The sequence below is a fragment of the Odontomachus brunneus genome, unplaced genomic scaffold (assembly GCF_010583005.1).
Source record: "Odontomachus brunneus isolate Ranch 3 - 2012 unplaced genomic scaffold, Obru_v1 Obru_scaffold_001, whole genome shotgun sequence".
Taxonomy (NCBI): domain Eukaryota; kingdom Metazoa; phylum Arthropoda; class Insecta; order Hymenoptera; family Formicidae; genus Odontomachus; species Odontomachus brunneus.
In genome coordinates, this window is record NW_022639451.1 from 2,868,969 (window position 1) to 2,885,212 (window position 16,244).

Below are 16,244 nucleotides of genomic sequence, written 5' to 3' on the forward strand. Positions count from 1 at the left end.
TTCTCAATATTTATTCCGTAATTAATTAAAATGTATAAACGAATGAGCTCACGAGAAGCGGTAGGATAGGCTCTGTGTGTAAAAGAAATGGCTTACCTCCTAGCAACGATAAGTAAACAGCTAATTTCGAGGCGGAGTAATAAGCGACACGTATTCGTTACTCCGCCTCGAAATTAGCTGTTTACTTATCGTTGCTAGGAGGTAAGCCATTTCTTTTACACACAGAGCCTATCCTACCGCTTCTCGTGAGCTCATTCGTTTATACATTTTAATTAATTACGGAATAAATATTGAGAAAATTTCAAAATGGTATATAACTTTTATGATTATTTTGACCCGTTCTACCCGTACACGGCGGTTGCTCGATCAATTACCGGACACCTTGTATATTGTTTTTGTTTTGTTCCTGTACTCCCTGTTGTTCTTGTATTCTTTTCTTATTTGATTTTAATCTAGTTTTGTAAATAATTAATTTCATATAAAGAAAACTGAAAAGGAAAAATTTGCGAACCATCGTGATATAAGTAAAATATATAAATAAATATTATTTAATAAAAAAGTGTATTATCTCTTCCCTAAATGCGTCTGATAGTTGTCTCCTTATTTTCTTAATTTCTTTCGTCGTTATTTCTTCTATATAATTTTTTATTAATTGCTTACAGGGATTTTCGGGGAGTTGGTATTTAAATAAATCGTTAATATTATTAACATACAATGATACAGGTGCATGCGTTCCTTTTCCAAATATTGATACGGAAGTTCTATACATACAACAACATATGTAATAATAATCTGTCTTTTCTATCATTTAAATAAACATATCGCAAATAATAACAATTTCATCAAAATGTTATGAATAAAATATCACACAATATGTTTATGAGAATCAATAAGCTGTCACACATTTGACGTTTCTTTCAGAGATTTACAACTAATTTCATATCTTATGCAAATTCTCACTTATGTGCACCTGTACCATTGTATATTGTACACTCGTTGCATTAATACTATATCATTCACCAGATCGATAGTCACTAGAAAGTTTCGAGCAACTGTGTCCGTTTCTAGCTGATCGTTTTTCATGACTGTTGATTCATCCGTCAAGCGGAAATATGTCAAAATAGAAGTGACATTTTGACAGCTTTACGTGTTAATATTTCATCTAAATATTTTCACGCAATTTTCTTTCAAACTATTCGTCATTTGATAAACGTTCCAATATAAACATTCTACTTTAATAAACATTCTACTTTACTATATTCGAAAATAATATTTTAAGTAAAAAAAATATTTAAAAATATTTTTTACTTATTTTTAACATTCTTACACTTCTTCTACTGATTGCGCGTTACACATGAGCAGATAAACTTCTGATAAAAACAGTTTTGACACATTCCCGCTTACCTAACGAATCAACAGTCATGAAAAACGATCATCTAGAAACGGACACGGTTGGTTGAAATTTTCTAGTGATTATCAATCTAGTGAATGGTATAGCTTCAATGCAACTGAGTATACCGTATCTGAGCGCGCGTACTTTAGCCAATATAATTGGTCAACTTTAATCGTTTATAATTTTAAAAGTATTATAGGCTCGACATTTTTGCATTAGGATTTTTTTCTTTAAATTACCTTAAAAATCCGCCTTTAAGATATAATGCGATAGTGGTAGGACACACTGTATATATAGGGTGTCTCAGACCTCCATGATGATCTTTTGTGAAAACGTAGAACGGATTAAGATGAGCAAAAAAGTCCTGTGCCGTTTTGCGATATTCGCAATAGTTTTCGAGAAATTAATTATTTTGTCTCAGCTAATGAGAGTAGGGGAAGCGGCAGCCGAAAGAAAGATGTCTTCAGCCGGCGTGCGACCGTGATACACGCGAATCGCGACCCGCTGCGACCCTCCGCCCATAGCTACGAGGCATAGCGAGGCTTGATACACTACACATGTGCATTACATAATCGAATCGAATCGAAACGTGTTGTTGCTTTGGCTGTATGTAGAGGTGAAACAACGAAGCGGCAACACACTCTTAGATTCGACGTCGATTCGGCACACGGATATGTCATGTACATGAGTAAAGCTGGCCACACACACTTTCCGTAACCGTAAGACGTAACGTAAAAATTGACCAATTACGATCGAGTATTCACAAAAATGGCGACCTTACAATTCGACGATTCTCAACATGATTGGTCAATTCTTACGTTACGTCTTACGGTTACTATTACGGAAAGTGTGTGTGGCCAACTTTAAGCTTGATCTATAATGTGTTATTTACTTTTTGTTTTTCTTTCTTTATCTCTTTCTGACTCATATTTTAAGCTTTAAGCCTCATCTACAATGTGTTCTTTGCTTCCTATTTCTTATTTTCTGTCTTTTTTTAGTTTAAGATTTGAGTCAGAAAGAGATAAAGAAAAAGTAACAGGAAGCAAATAACACATTATAGATCAAGCTTTAAGCCAGAAAAAGACAGAAGACAAGAAACAAAACGCAAAGAACATATTGTAGATCAGGCTTCAGTATATGAAGTCTCGCTATGTCTCGTAGCTATGGACGGAGGGACGTAGCGAGTCGTGTATATCGCACGCCGGCTGAAGACATCTTTCTTTCGGCTGCCGCTTCCTCTGCTCTCATTAGCTAAGACAAAATAATTAATTTTTCGAAAACTATTACGAATATCGAAAAACGGCACAGGACTTTCTTGCTCACCTAAATCCGTTCTAAATGCGAATGCAAGATGGAAATAATGGTATGTATAAGATCAAACTTGATGTATGAACAAGGAATTGAACAATGAGATTATTTTGTTAGCTAATTTTTAAATAACGCGTTAGAGAGAGAGAGAGAGAGAGAGAGAGAGAGAGAGAGAGAGAGAGAACATTAAATAGTGCTGATAGCGTGCTCCCCGGATGTATCCAGAGCCGCGTGGGTAAACATTCTTCTGCACAACTTTCGTGCTCTCGGAGAAATCGCGCGCATCGTCCGATACGCGAGCGGCAAAAAAGAATCGCGGAATTGTGAAGCAAAGCGCGGCCGATCATCCGGGCTTTGTTTACGTCTCCGAGTGACGGCTGGAGCCGCAGTCGTCACGAGAGAAACCGGTTCGCCGTTGGATTCAGTCGGTTCCGCTATCAGCTGCCGCTGGAGGAGTTCAAGAAGGCGACTCGAGATTGACTTCTATGGTCGGCCGTTTAAATGACTGCCATCACTTTTTTCCTCTCAATTCGTACGCACGTGACGCGTGATAAATCCGTCGAAGCGCGGCCGAAGAGCGCTTTATTACCACGCGATATCTTCACTTCAATTAGAACAGCTTTGTCTTTCGCGCGTCGTCGTCTTATCGACTTTTTTCCCCTCTCTCCTCATAAATTTCTGATTCCGTTGGTGCACGATATACGACTCGTATGCGTAGCACGTCGTAATCGAGAGAGATAAGCGATTGTGGCGCACTTCATTCGATTGTGAAAAGGAGGTATATTATCTCAAAAAATTCAAATTCCCAAATTCGGAAACTGGAGCAATTTTCCGAGTAGCTGTAATAACACAAAATCACAAATACTGAAACAATATCGAAATACAACTTTTTCGATATATAAAATTGCCGCGGAGAGGCGCTTCTTCTTCCAATATATGGCCGGAAAGTTATAGCTTCATGCATCACTCTAAGATAAAAAAACCCGATCAGAGGTAAAAAAACCAAATGAATAAATCCCAAAGTCAAATTAATTCCAGAATTTCAGAACAAAGTTATTGATAGCTCTGTGAATATTTCGGTCAGTTTGAAAAGCCAAATCAGTGATATTATTAGACTATACTTGAAGAGAAGCTACTTTCCCAAAAACAGTACGGGCGAGTTTTTTAATTCATCGATGGATCCATCGCATGATGCGTAAATACAGTGAAACGTTGCATTTGCGCATCATATGATGGGTCCATCAATGAATTAAAAAACTCGACCTACATGTAGGTGCATTAATACATTGCGGATCAGTCGTTTTATTACTAATCGTGCTCAGCGACCAGATATTAGGTTAATACTGAAGATTTGTATGTAATAAAACAAAAAAAATGTATCCATTTTTTAAGGATATTAATAATTTCCGTGAAAATAAAATAAACTACATCAACTTGGGATCCTCTTCGATACCTAACGAGAATTTTCGTGATTCTTTCGCAATATGTTAATAGCTATCCGTTTGAGTACACTTTTACTGTATTTAAATGTACATATTAATGCAATTAGTTGTACGAGACAATTCTAATATTTCAGTAAAATTGTATTAACAATTTTGTAAACCACAACTGTATTAAGAACTTTAAAGTTCTTAATTGTATTAACAATTTTAAAATCTTTTTGCAGTGACAATTTGTAACTTCTTAATTGTATCAACAATTTTAGGATCTCTTTGTATTGACAATTTTAAATTGTTAATTGTATTAACAACTTTAATTTAATTTTAATCTTCAATGTTTCAAAATATTGTCTTGGTATTTGTATTCTTCAGCATTACTTTTCAGAAAATTATTCTACTTTTTAAAGTACACATTCTTTTGTAGGACAACGCATGCCCACTAAAAAGAAAGGAGGAGGATGTATCTGCAACAGCGAGAGGATTATTTATGCATTCACTTTCGAGGCCAAATGCCCGTTTCGTAATAAATGTACAGTTTTTATTTTTCTTTGAGCTATCGCGTTGTGTATCCAATATAATCATTTCTTAACTTACTAGATACGTACTGTATGGTCTGTATTTTTCTGTTTCTCTCCCTTATGTTCACATAACAAGATAATACAGAAGAAAACTGTATGATCATGCAACATGCTGCTGTAATGTAATGCGTGGCAACGGAACGAAAATTATCGTCGTTACGCATTACGTACACGATTAAAATGTAACAGGAATTGTGACTCCCTTAGTCCGAGAGACGAAGGATCTTGCTTCACTTTAATCCCGATTAATGCAAAATTATGCAAATAAAATGGACCAATCTCCTTTTATCAGATTTCGAAAGAGCTTCGGAGCTCGATATAGCTTCATTTATCGATACAGAGTCATTAAATATATGTTTCTCTGTAATTTCTAATAGAATGTCGTATACAACATCCAATAAAAGAATCATTAAACAACAAATAGGTACAATTTCAATTTATGCACCATGTCACGTGATAGATATCGACGTGATAGATGTTACGTGACACTCTGTATACTCATAAAAAATGTACATCAGCGTACGCGCTCAAGCGCCGGAAAATTGAGATTAATTCTTCAGAAATGTCGCGTTCCAGAATATGTGTACCTATATAAAAAATGTACAATTTTTTGAGACACAAAATACGCGCTGATTGCTGTCATCAGGAGTGAGTGTTGGCATCAGAATACAACAATCAGCACCCATCTGCGATCACTCGGCACGATGGGGTTCGGTTGATGAAAGACAACTGCTCTTAAGAGTCAAGGAAGTGTGTCGATCTTTCAAGCGAGTCTTGAAAGACAGATAGGACCGCGGATAAACGCTCCAGAATTGTGTCCATCGCGAAACAAGAATCTTCTTCTTCTTTTCTTCTTCGGAGTATACCAGGTTTTGTGACTGGTTCCAATAACAAAAGTTTCATGAACACTCAAATAACCTCGTATTTCATCAACGACGCTTTCAGTCACGCTCCCCTCTCTCCTCGGCTCGCTCCTCCGCTCTTGCTTTCATTCTTGTGATGAAGGCCTGACCCTTACTTTTCCTGAAGTTCTCGTACGGGTCATTTAGATTGATACCGACTCCTTTGTACTGATCGTTCTTATCGCGAATCTCGCCGCCAGAGATGGGCGCCTCGATACCCTGTTCGTTCGCGCCAAGACCCGCACCACCCCAACCCATTTTCTTGAGCAACTGATGTCCTTTATTGCTCTCGTCGATACTGATCTCCTGCGGAACTTTACTGTATGTGGAGCCACTGAAAACAACGTGAAACGGAAATTTCTAAGTGTGGCTAAGAACTTGAATTTTTAAATCGCGTTGGGTGATTCTAAGTTATCCAGTAGACTAACATCGTTGTAGGAATTTCATTATATGGAAGAAAAAAGGAAAAAAAAAAACACAAAAAGTGAAAGTTCAAAATTTAAACGTAATCAGAGTAAAATTTACTCATCAGTTAGAAAAATAAACGTTGACATTTACAGAAAACTTGGAGGTGTTGGACTCCTATCTTGTCTATCCATCCTTCTGTCAGGGCTACGATCCTTATTACTGTTTCTCCTCCTTCTACTTCTGCTATTATGATTGCTATTGCGACTATTGCGTCTGTGGTTAGTCGCCGGCGATCTGGATCTACTTCTGCCTCGCGAACGTGAACGCGACCTGCTGCGCGATTTGCTCCTGTAACGTTTCTTTGGCGGACTAGGACTTTTGGATCTCGGTCGCAGGATCGGTGATGGAGATCTAGATCTTTGTCTGATGCCGGCGGTTATATCCTCCTCCTTGCGCTTGCGCGCGGAATTCTTCGCCTTGTAATACTCGTACAATCCCAACTTCTCCCAGCCATCACTGCAAACACAATTGAGAACGCATCTTATAGAACGAAATGACTCTTACAGACTGGTTTTTTTCTCAGGCATTACGTGAACTCAGTAATACCGACCTGTCTCTCGGAGAATCATGATTTGGTGGCGCGTAAAACGCTTCTACAGCTGCAACCAAACGATCGCTTGGAGGAGCAGGCGGTGGAAGTCTTATCGCGTCAGGATCTAGCGGCTTGTATTCCCCATCCTCCAGCTTTATCAGGGGCACCATAAGACCGGCTGGGAGCTCGAAGTAAGGCATGCTAGGCATTAAGTCCTCCACGGAAGGTTCATGAATAACAGGTGCGGGTCCAAAACCTGGTGGTGGCTTCGAAAAGTCCGGCAGAGGTACGTTGCTAAATGGCGGTGGTTCGTTTGATTGAGGCACACCCCATCCCGGTGGCGGTTGGCTGAAGTTCACATCTGTGCCTATTGTGCCCGGCGGTCCGGGATGACTAGGTGGTATGGAAATGTTCTGCTGATTCTGCGAAAAGACAAAAATATTCATAAGTGGCGCGTAGAACTCCATATTACACGTTAAAATATGTATTTAGTACATATGTTTATAGATACATAAATAAAAATATACGTATAATAAAGATGCATAAAATATAATAGATATGTAATAATACGTAAGATACGTAATAAATATATAAAAATCGCGATCACATGTTTTTGAAAATATGTATCCGTTGGATATAACGCTGGATCCGTTTATATATCTTTATATATCTTTAAACAGAGACAAGAATCGCTAACTCTTTCTGGCAATCGTGCAAGTCACAGAAAAAGAATCAACAATGATATCACACCGCGTATATACTTTTCTCCTTTGCATGACTGTAAAATATATATTCTCGTATATATTCTCTTATCCCTATAAATATTAAAGTAAATCAGTAAAAATATTGCTGACTGAATAAATATAAGGAACATTTTACTGATGATCAGTGAATTATCATTGATTTTCATTGGGAACACTCCCATTTTACCGCTTAATTTTATATCTCATTAATTTTGATCCAAAAAGTAAGATTTCATTGCAAGATCTGTATATTACAAATTCATTATACACTGTGTCAAATCCAACTTTCTGCGTTTGTGGCGACGGGATTACCGACTTTCATGCGACTTGGATGCAATGACACTATCCGCCTTTGCAAATGGCATCAATAATAGAAACAGTCGCTACTATCCATTTTGATTTTTTCAGCAAGATTTTATTAATTATAGTGCTATATTTTTAACTAAACCACCAGTTATATGTATAGCATTTCAATGAAGAATATACTGATTGTACTTTAGAGATTACGTATTACAGAATCCGTATCTCAACAAAATCCGTTTAAACCATTCCGTTAAATCGTAAATCTGCTTAAACGATTAAACAAAAATTTTATTGAAATGGTTTTCATTAGGCGTTTTTAAACGGACATACGTTAAACGTTTCAATCTATATTCAAAAAACGAATCGAAGCGGGAGTAGTTTATTTGAAAAATAAATTGAAAAATAAAAAAATATATTATACCGTCATTTTGTTATATCGCAAAGATAGGGATTGTAACTTGCATTCTGTCTTAGTGACACCATATACAATATGTCAGCATAAGTTTTGAACCAAAACTAGTGAATCACCTCAGGACCTTCCCTTGTGAGTTCAAAAAACAAATATTATATAAGAAACGTTGTTAACAAACATAAAAATAACAGAGCGACAAATGTCAAATAAATAAAAACAACAGAGTCACTTGACATGATTATAAAAAGTTTAATTGTAAGTCTGTAATAAATATAATTATACTGATTGTTTTATCATACTTGCTTTATTATGGGCTTTCAATTAAACTTTAAACTATAAAAGCACGGAAAATGACTGCCGTTCTTATTTATTTGACATGTACCATATCGCACTTTTATCTTTGTAGTTTGTGTGTGTGTGTGTGTGTGTGTGTGTGTGTGTGTGTGTGCGCGCGCGCGCGCGCATGTACATATATATATATAGCATTCTTTATTATATTAATATAAAAATAATTTTTTCCAATTTAATATTGATCTGAAAAAAGTCGAAAACACAATCGAACCGTTTGACTTAATCTCCCTATGTAAATTCGACTATGTAAATTCATAGGCTATTCGTAGAATACTATAGAATATTTTACTAAAATCCCTAATAATCAGATTAAATAAATTCGTATAAATCTCACAAGAAATAGAACGCGTTGGCTCTTATTGGCTCTATTTTTCTCTTTTAATTGTATATCTAAGAGCCTAATTAAATAAAATCAATATAAATAAAATTTTAATTGAATAAAAATTGAACGCAAAAGAAAAAGGAGAACAGGATTATTACCATTTGGGGTGGTGGCGGCGGCGGCGGTGCTTTCAATTGCTGATCTATTGCTATCTTTTGCTGCTCGATATTCTGGATTTGTCTGAGCGCATGTGTAACGAACGCTTGATGTTGCGCTTGATAGTTATCGAACGTTTGCTTCGTTGACGCCGTAATGGGTGTGATAGCGTTGGCATACTGCGCTACCAAACTAGCTTGGTATTCCGACCAAGAAGCACTCGGCTGCTTCAACTTATCTATGATTCCTTCGTCGAAGTAATTGTTCTTCGACTCCCACAAGCTCAACAGTTTGTTTAGCTTATTAAGCTGTTCTTCAGATGCGGCTAGTGAGGTGTTACAGAACATGGGCACAACAACACTTTCCATCGCCTTACGAAGATCCATAGATTTCTTTCTTGCACTGAAGAAGTTTCCAATTAAATATCATCCACGCTCGTGGTTACATAACATGATAACTTATGACACATCGTCGTTTAATGCAATCGTAAAGTAGGCACGAGTGTCTCTTGGAGCAATCGGGAAATGTTAGGGACAAGAATTTTTAGGATTTCGAGATCTTGAGGAGAAATGATGGAATATTTGCGAAATTATTCGGAGGACGGATGCCACAAGAGCGCAAGAGAGAGAAAGAGAAAAAAGCCGTTTCTGAGCAGAATTATTACGACAAAGAAGTTGCCATCGCAACGGACTCGTGCCATTCTGTCTTATACGTGATGCATTATACTAACCAGTGATGCAAGACATCATTCACCAGATAAATAATGTGCAGTTTGTGGCTAAAAGTTGTTCCCTGAATTACTCTGAAAGAAAAATTCCAGAATATAGACACGCACGTGCGCTCTAATCGGCGAAAACCGCTCGCTCATACGTACTTCTTCAGCAAATGATCGGCGACTACTTGATTGCTCTGTGGCGTAATTGAGTTTTGAAGTATCCAGGCCTTTCCCGCGCTTATGCTGTCCTTCGTGCAGCTATCGATGATCGGTTGCAGTACCGTGTCAAACGCAGCCAGATCTGTGTTTGTGCTTTGCGCACTGTTTTGCAGCGCCGTTTCCTGTGCCTGCCTCACGGCGTCCTCTACTCTTCCCTGCTGTTGCGCCATCAGCGCAGCATGTTGTGCAGCCAGGTTCTGTTCTGATTGTCTGACTTGGTCCTGCAACGTTGTCTGCTGCGACTGTAGATTCGCCAGTTCATTCTGGAGCCACGCGGGTGGGCCCCCGATGTTAACCGCTTGCGCGACCCCGGCGATCGGTGGGTTCACACCTCCCATGCCGGAAACTGGTCCGATTCCGGGCGGCCCTGCATTTCCCGGCCCCCCGATCTGTCCAGGCACGCCAGGCAAAACGGGACCGCCTTGGCTTCCGACCGGTCCGATTCCGACCACCGGATTTATGCCATTGTTTTGTTGTGTACTTAGACCGGACGCAAGATTGACGTTATTCAGTGGCTGCGAGACGGTAGCGGCTGTTTGCTGCTGCTGCGAAACGTTTAAACGTGGGTCTGCATTTTGCATTGGATTTATTCCTTTTTGCTTTAAAACTGTAAACGAATGACGGTGGATTATTGTGAGATGCCTGAGTCCTTTCAATTGATATTGAGAAAAATTGTTATACAAATAGTCCGATTTTGCTTTCTTTTTTGAGTTTTTAATTTTTTTATTTGCTCTACCGAGTCTTATCTTGTACAGAAATACTTGGTTTTTTACACAAGAAAAGTATGTTACAGTGGATTGCAAGACAGTTTAGATACAATGAAGTTGGGAACTAATCAGACTGTCGAAATTTAGTTATTACCGGCGGATTCGTGGTTATTACGCGATAATATAATTAATAATTAAGAACATCAAATAATAATAAATAAAAATAATATATTAATGATAATTAATAATTATCAATAATACTAGACAAACCCGTCGCAGTAATGACGCTCAATTTTGGTGAAGTCCCAACTTTATCATGTCTAAACTATCCAGCAACTTATTGTACACGTTATATACACAGGATGTTTGACAATTCGCTACCGAGCCGCGGCGTACAGATAGATTAGGTAAAACTCAACAAAAAAAGTTTTTATTATTTCGCGAGCAACCACGTAAAGCGTTTTGAGCTATTAATTAAAAAAATTGTTGAGTGATCGCGCACTATGCGAGTACACGACACTTGCCATCGTGTACTTGTAGATTTGGTCAAACTGAAGAAAAAAGTCCTCTACCACTTTGCAAATAACGCGTAAATTTCCGAGTTAATAATTAAAGAAGATTGGCGGACGAACACGTGTAATTTTCTTCTTTAAATCTTCTTTAACTAATAACTTGAATCATTTGTAAAATGGTAGAGGACTTTTTTTATCTGATGTAATTCACAAGCACACGATAGCAGGCGTCGCCATCAAAGTTCATGGTACTGCATAGTGTGTGATCACTCCGGTCTCTTTCAAGTAACTCAAAATCTTACATAATTGTTTGCAAAATGGTAGAGGACTTTTGTACAGAGCTTAACCTAACCTACCTATATACGCCATGGCTCTGTAGTAAGTTATCAGATATTCTGTATATAAACTCTTTTAATTGCTATTGTGCTCTTTTCTACTCTTGCCTTTGCTCTCGAGTTTTCTTCATATTTCAACGGTATTAGACTACTTTACAGGGCACGCTATTACAGAAGTGAAGCTCAAAGCAACATATTGACAATATATTTAGACTCCATATTTAAATAAGCTCCAGTAAAAGTGTCAAAGCTACTTGTCTTCTTGAGATCACCATTGCCAAGGAATTCTAAGGATATATTTACAGTGCGAGAGTATTCAGCTTAACAAATAGCGATCCCAAGATCTTGAAAGGAAGTGTTTTCCCTATTCCATGTGCAATAATGTATAGTTGCAATGATGAGATCTGTTTCACCGATATGGTTTTTCAAAGTCATTCTATTACTTGTTGTACAAAGCGTGTTATCTTTTTTATGCTTCTCGACTGAACTGTAGCTGTTAAGGGGATATGTGCCACTTACTGGCTTGCTCCGTGGTCACTTTGTACTGATAGTAGTTGAAGTGCTCCCCGCCGAACAGGAAACCAAACTTTGGGTTGTCCTTCTGCTTGTTCTTAGTCATCTGCTCAAATTCTGGTCCGTTGCGCGCGACAAACTGCGCCAGCTTGTCAATGATGTTCCGTAACTCTGTATCTGTGCGTCACACGAAATCAAGAATCAAGTTAGGTGATCGAGGTAAGTCGAGTTCGCGGTATAAAACACGTACAAGCTCGTAATCACGTCTAAATTTAGCTACTATCTGAGTACATTCCCGCGGAAAATGAATCGAAAATGGTGGAAATGATAAATCGCTACTCATGCAAGTCCAAAATTATTCTAACCTAAAATATTCTCGCAAGCTCATTTACATGAGATATTTTCCTTCGCGTCTACTCGCTCAACACTCGATAGCAAGTTGGTTGTAAGACACGCAGGTAACCTATTGAGCGGACCCACGCTTCGAACATGCTTTATGTTCGCCGAGTAAGGTCAAGCGCAGGTAAAAAAAACGACGAAATCACAAGCATGACGACTGTCACGTAGTCGCAGGTAATATATGAGAATGCGGGATTGGTGCACCGTAATAAGGGTGCTCTGAACGAAACTGAGAGAGAACGTGCTGCGGTAGCGCACTGCGGCCAAAGCGGCGGTGTAACACAGAACAGGGTGCTCACCTGCAGGGGCCTGGTCCATCGTAGCGAGTCCTAGTCTCTGATCACGTGAAAAGTGCCCGGTGCGTGTTCACTGCTCGTGCAGCCGTTATTTCATATATAAACGGAAAACAGCACTGTGGATCATTATTCCTTCACGGCGGGCTTGACAACGCGCTACATATCGCCATTACGATCTTCGCGGCGCCTTTGGTATTGCCAACTTATATTTTCCGTAATATCAGAAAGGAGACGAGAGTGACACCGCATTGGCCGTTGGGGTGGAGAAAACGGCGAGAGTGCAGAGAGTGCAGTCGGAACACGCACACTCTGTGCTCCCGTCGCCATAGCGAACTCTGGGTGCTTACGATAACAAGAGTAGAGCGAGTGAGATTTGGATCCGAGGGAATTGTTACGCCCACAATAGGTACTATATAAGGAAATTCGAAAGTAATAAAGGCTGCGTTCTGAAATGCACTGCCAGTACTGAAAATCTATAGTTCATGTTACGTATATTAGAAAATCTATAGTTCATGTTACGTATAGGATTTCAGTACGGCAGTAAATTTCGGAACGCAGCTAAAATTAGTGACTTACGTGGACGGCCAACAGAGTGATGATTGGGAGCGGTGCACTTGGCACGGTGCATTTAGACACAGCCAATCACAGCACCGTGTGATTAGAGACATTTGTAGGGTCCCTTGGAACAGCGACTTGTGATTGGACTATGTACAATTGCCCAGTGTCCAACTGATATACACCCGTGATGACTCCACTTTTGAGTCACTCTGCTTTTCACCGAGTTTACCCTGGGTCTTCGGAGTCTGGCGAAACGATCGATGAATCTGGCGAGAAATCAGCGCTGCTCGTCTTTCTGGTTCGGTCTCGATGTTTCAGCGCTGCGCGGGATGATGCGGCCCGCGATTCTTAATTTCGGTTTTGCAATGTTCGAAGTATAGAGGATGGGCAAGAGTAATTACTACACGTTCTCTTTAAGACTAATATATTACAAGAATTACCAGCGAAAATGATTACAAGAATAATTATAAGAAAATGATCGCCTTCTCTACCGATGCGCGCGTTTTTACACGTTCCTTTATTGCTGAGAGTCATTTTCTGATTGGCTGATGGAGTCATGGAGAGGGAAGAGATTCATTCCATCGATATGATGTCACCGCGTCGATGTCGCCGCGTCGGTGTCCTGAGTGGTGTTTGGATTCAGTTTTCATGCTCCTGTTATGTTAGCAGCGGGACTTCTTATCGCACTGAGCGATTACGGTTTCTCTAGGTTGATCTATCGAGTTTTAAGACTCTCTAACGGCACGCAGCATTCGGCATTATAATTTTAATTATAATGGCTGCATTCAGCAGACTCAACAGTTGCACAACAGTTGAGTAATTTGTCAATGTAATTGGTCTAGATTTAGGGATCTAATAGCAAGAACCAATAATCGTTGATTGCGCTCACTGAGCGCTTTTTCTACTGAATGCGCCCAATGTTTTAACGCACGCGAATATACACATGCGCACGTACTTATGTCTAAGTAATAGGGATAAAATATTTAGTGATGTCTGAAATCAGACAAGTCGGCCTCCGGTCTATAATAATATATTATTAATGTTTTAAAATAGATCCGGACGTTACAGAATAGTATAATCACCCATCTATAACTATAATATTCTATGGTCTGCTCTTGCTCCTGCTCTTGCAGTCTCATGAGGTTTATTCGAGTTACTTGTACTATTCACACTTTTACACCTAATGCCCGTTGCACACTAGTGCACCTCATACAACACAAATTTTCCAAAATATATTCTGAAGATGCTTTTAGGACGAAAAGATGTCATCAGAATATTTTTAGGATGTCCTTTGAAGATGTGGGTTGTCTGAAAATAGCTAATATCCAATAAGTTTATTCGCATTAATTGAACTTTTTATACTTTCACACTTAGTGCACATTAATTCTTTAGGGGTTCTAAAAATGGCGACATGTTTTCCGTTCGTGTGACTACGGATTAAGATTGAGATTGAATTAAAAATTAGCCAATCAGAGCAAAACTTACTAAGCTCAAGTTTGGTGAACTTTGCTCTGATTGGCCAATTTTCAATTCAATCTCAATCTTAATCCGTAGTCTGATACGGGCTTTACGAGTGTAAATGCAATTCTGATACACTTTTCACTCTTGCTTGGGATCAAGTGTAAAAGGTATATTAGAATTGCATTTACACTCGTAACACGAACGGAAAACATGACGCCATTTTTAGAACCCCTAAAGAATTAATATGCACTAAGTGTGAAAGTGTAAAAAGCTCAATTAATACAAATAAACTTATTGGATATTAACTATTTTCAGACAATTCACACCTTTGAATGTCCTAAGAATACTCTGATAACGTCCCTCCGTCCTGAAAATGTCTTCAGAATGTATTTTGGAAAATTTGTGTTGTTTGAGGTGCACTAGTGTACAACGAGCATTAGGTATAAAAGTATGAAAAGTACAAGCAACTCGAACAAACCTATAAACACAGGAGCAGATCAGGGGCTCGATTTTTGACGATATGCGAATGAGATACGCATGCAAAATTGTATAGTTCACGTTACGTATACTGTAGATTTTCGCATGCGTATCTCATTCGTACATCGTCAAGCATCGGACCCCAGGAGTTCGTCTCACGAACAACAGAGGATAATGTATTATATTTAAAGTGTATTAATATTTTATCTTCTTTATTTAAAGAATTATGTAACATATTATTTCAATTTATTAATTATTTGAGATTCTCAAACTCTTCTTAAACAAGGACTGAACCTGTATTAATAGTTATTACTTGAAACTTGATCAGATGATCAGATTGCAATTACCAAAGATTGCAAAGAGCTTGATTAATTTATTTTAATTGAACCATATGAAATACATATTATATATAATTAGGACCCGACAACGGACATACATCGATCCAATAACCAATAGCGAATTTATTTTCTAGGGACAGTACATCACTAGCTAGTAACCTTAAAAAGTGCAATCTTGATGCATCCACGAGATGCATTCAACTACATCTGTTGCAAATTAAAGAACGCAACCTAGCTGTAGTAAGCTTTAAGCCGTAAGAAATTAACCAATCACAATTGATTATTCCTCTATAATTCCACTATGATTGATCAATTTCTTAAGACTTAATGGCTCCTGCACACAGGATGCGGTAATGCTTGCCGCGCGGCGGAAGTTCACGCGACAGCCAATCAATATGCTGCTTTCCGTAATAACCTTCTAGCTCTTACGGAAAAACAACATATTGATTGGCTGTCGCGCGGACTTCCGCCGCGCGGCAAGCATTACCACGTCCTGTGTGCAGGAACTATTAAAGCTTATGGCTTCTGCACACAGAACGCGGTAATGCTTGCCGCGTGACGGAGTTTGCGCGACAGCCAATCAATATGCTGCTTGCCGTAATAACCTTCTAACTCTTATGGAAAAACAACATATTGATTGGCTCTCGCGCGGACTTTTGCCGCGCGGCAAGCATTATCGCGTCCTGTGTGCAGAAGCCATTACTACACCTATTTTAGGGTACGTTCAGATTCCCTACCCGGGTGCACTCTAATACTAGAAGTGCTATAGTATATGTAACATATACTATAGTGTTTCTAGTGATAGAG

General features: G+C 38.7%; 1 protein-coding gene across 4 annotated transcripts; it reads right to left on the minus strand.

Moving 5' to 3' along the window:
• Positions 1–4,656: 4,656 nt before the first annotated feature.
• On the minus strand, positions 4,657–12,844 carry LOC116848997 (calcium homeostasis endoplasmic reticulum protein). Of its 4 annotated transcripts, none has more exons than XM_032825737.1 (8): positions 12,607–12,844; positions 11,915–12,085; positions 9,782–10,448; positions 9,638–9,709; positions 8,910–9,309; positions 6,639–7,042; positions 6,179–6,544; positions 4,657–5,954 (listed from the first exon to the last, which is right to left on the minus strand). In XM_032825737.1, the coding sequence occupies exons 1-8, from the start codon at positions 12,623–12,625 to the stop codon at positions 5,660–5,662; spliced, it is 2,394 nt and encodes a 797-aa protein (XP_032681628.1). In that variant the 5' UTR covers positions 12,626–12,844; the 3' UTR covers positions 4,657–5,659. The 4 variants fall into 4 exon arrangements, with proteins under 4 accessions (XP_032681628.1, XP_032681792.1, XP_032681714.1 ...); XM_032825901.1 differs by lacking the exon at positions 12,607–12,844 and adding an exon at positions 12,159–12,564; XM_032825823.1 differs by lacking the exon at positions 12,607–12,844 and adding an exon at positions 12,274–12,563.
• Positions 12,845–16,244: the final 3,400 nt, after the last annotated feature.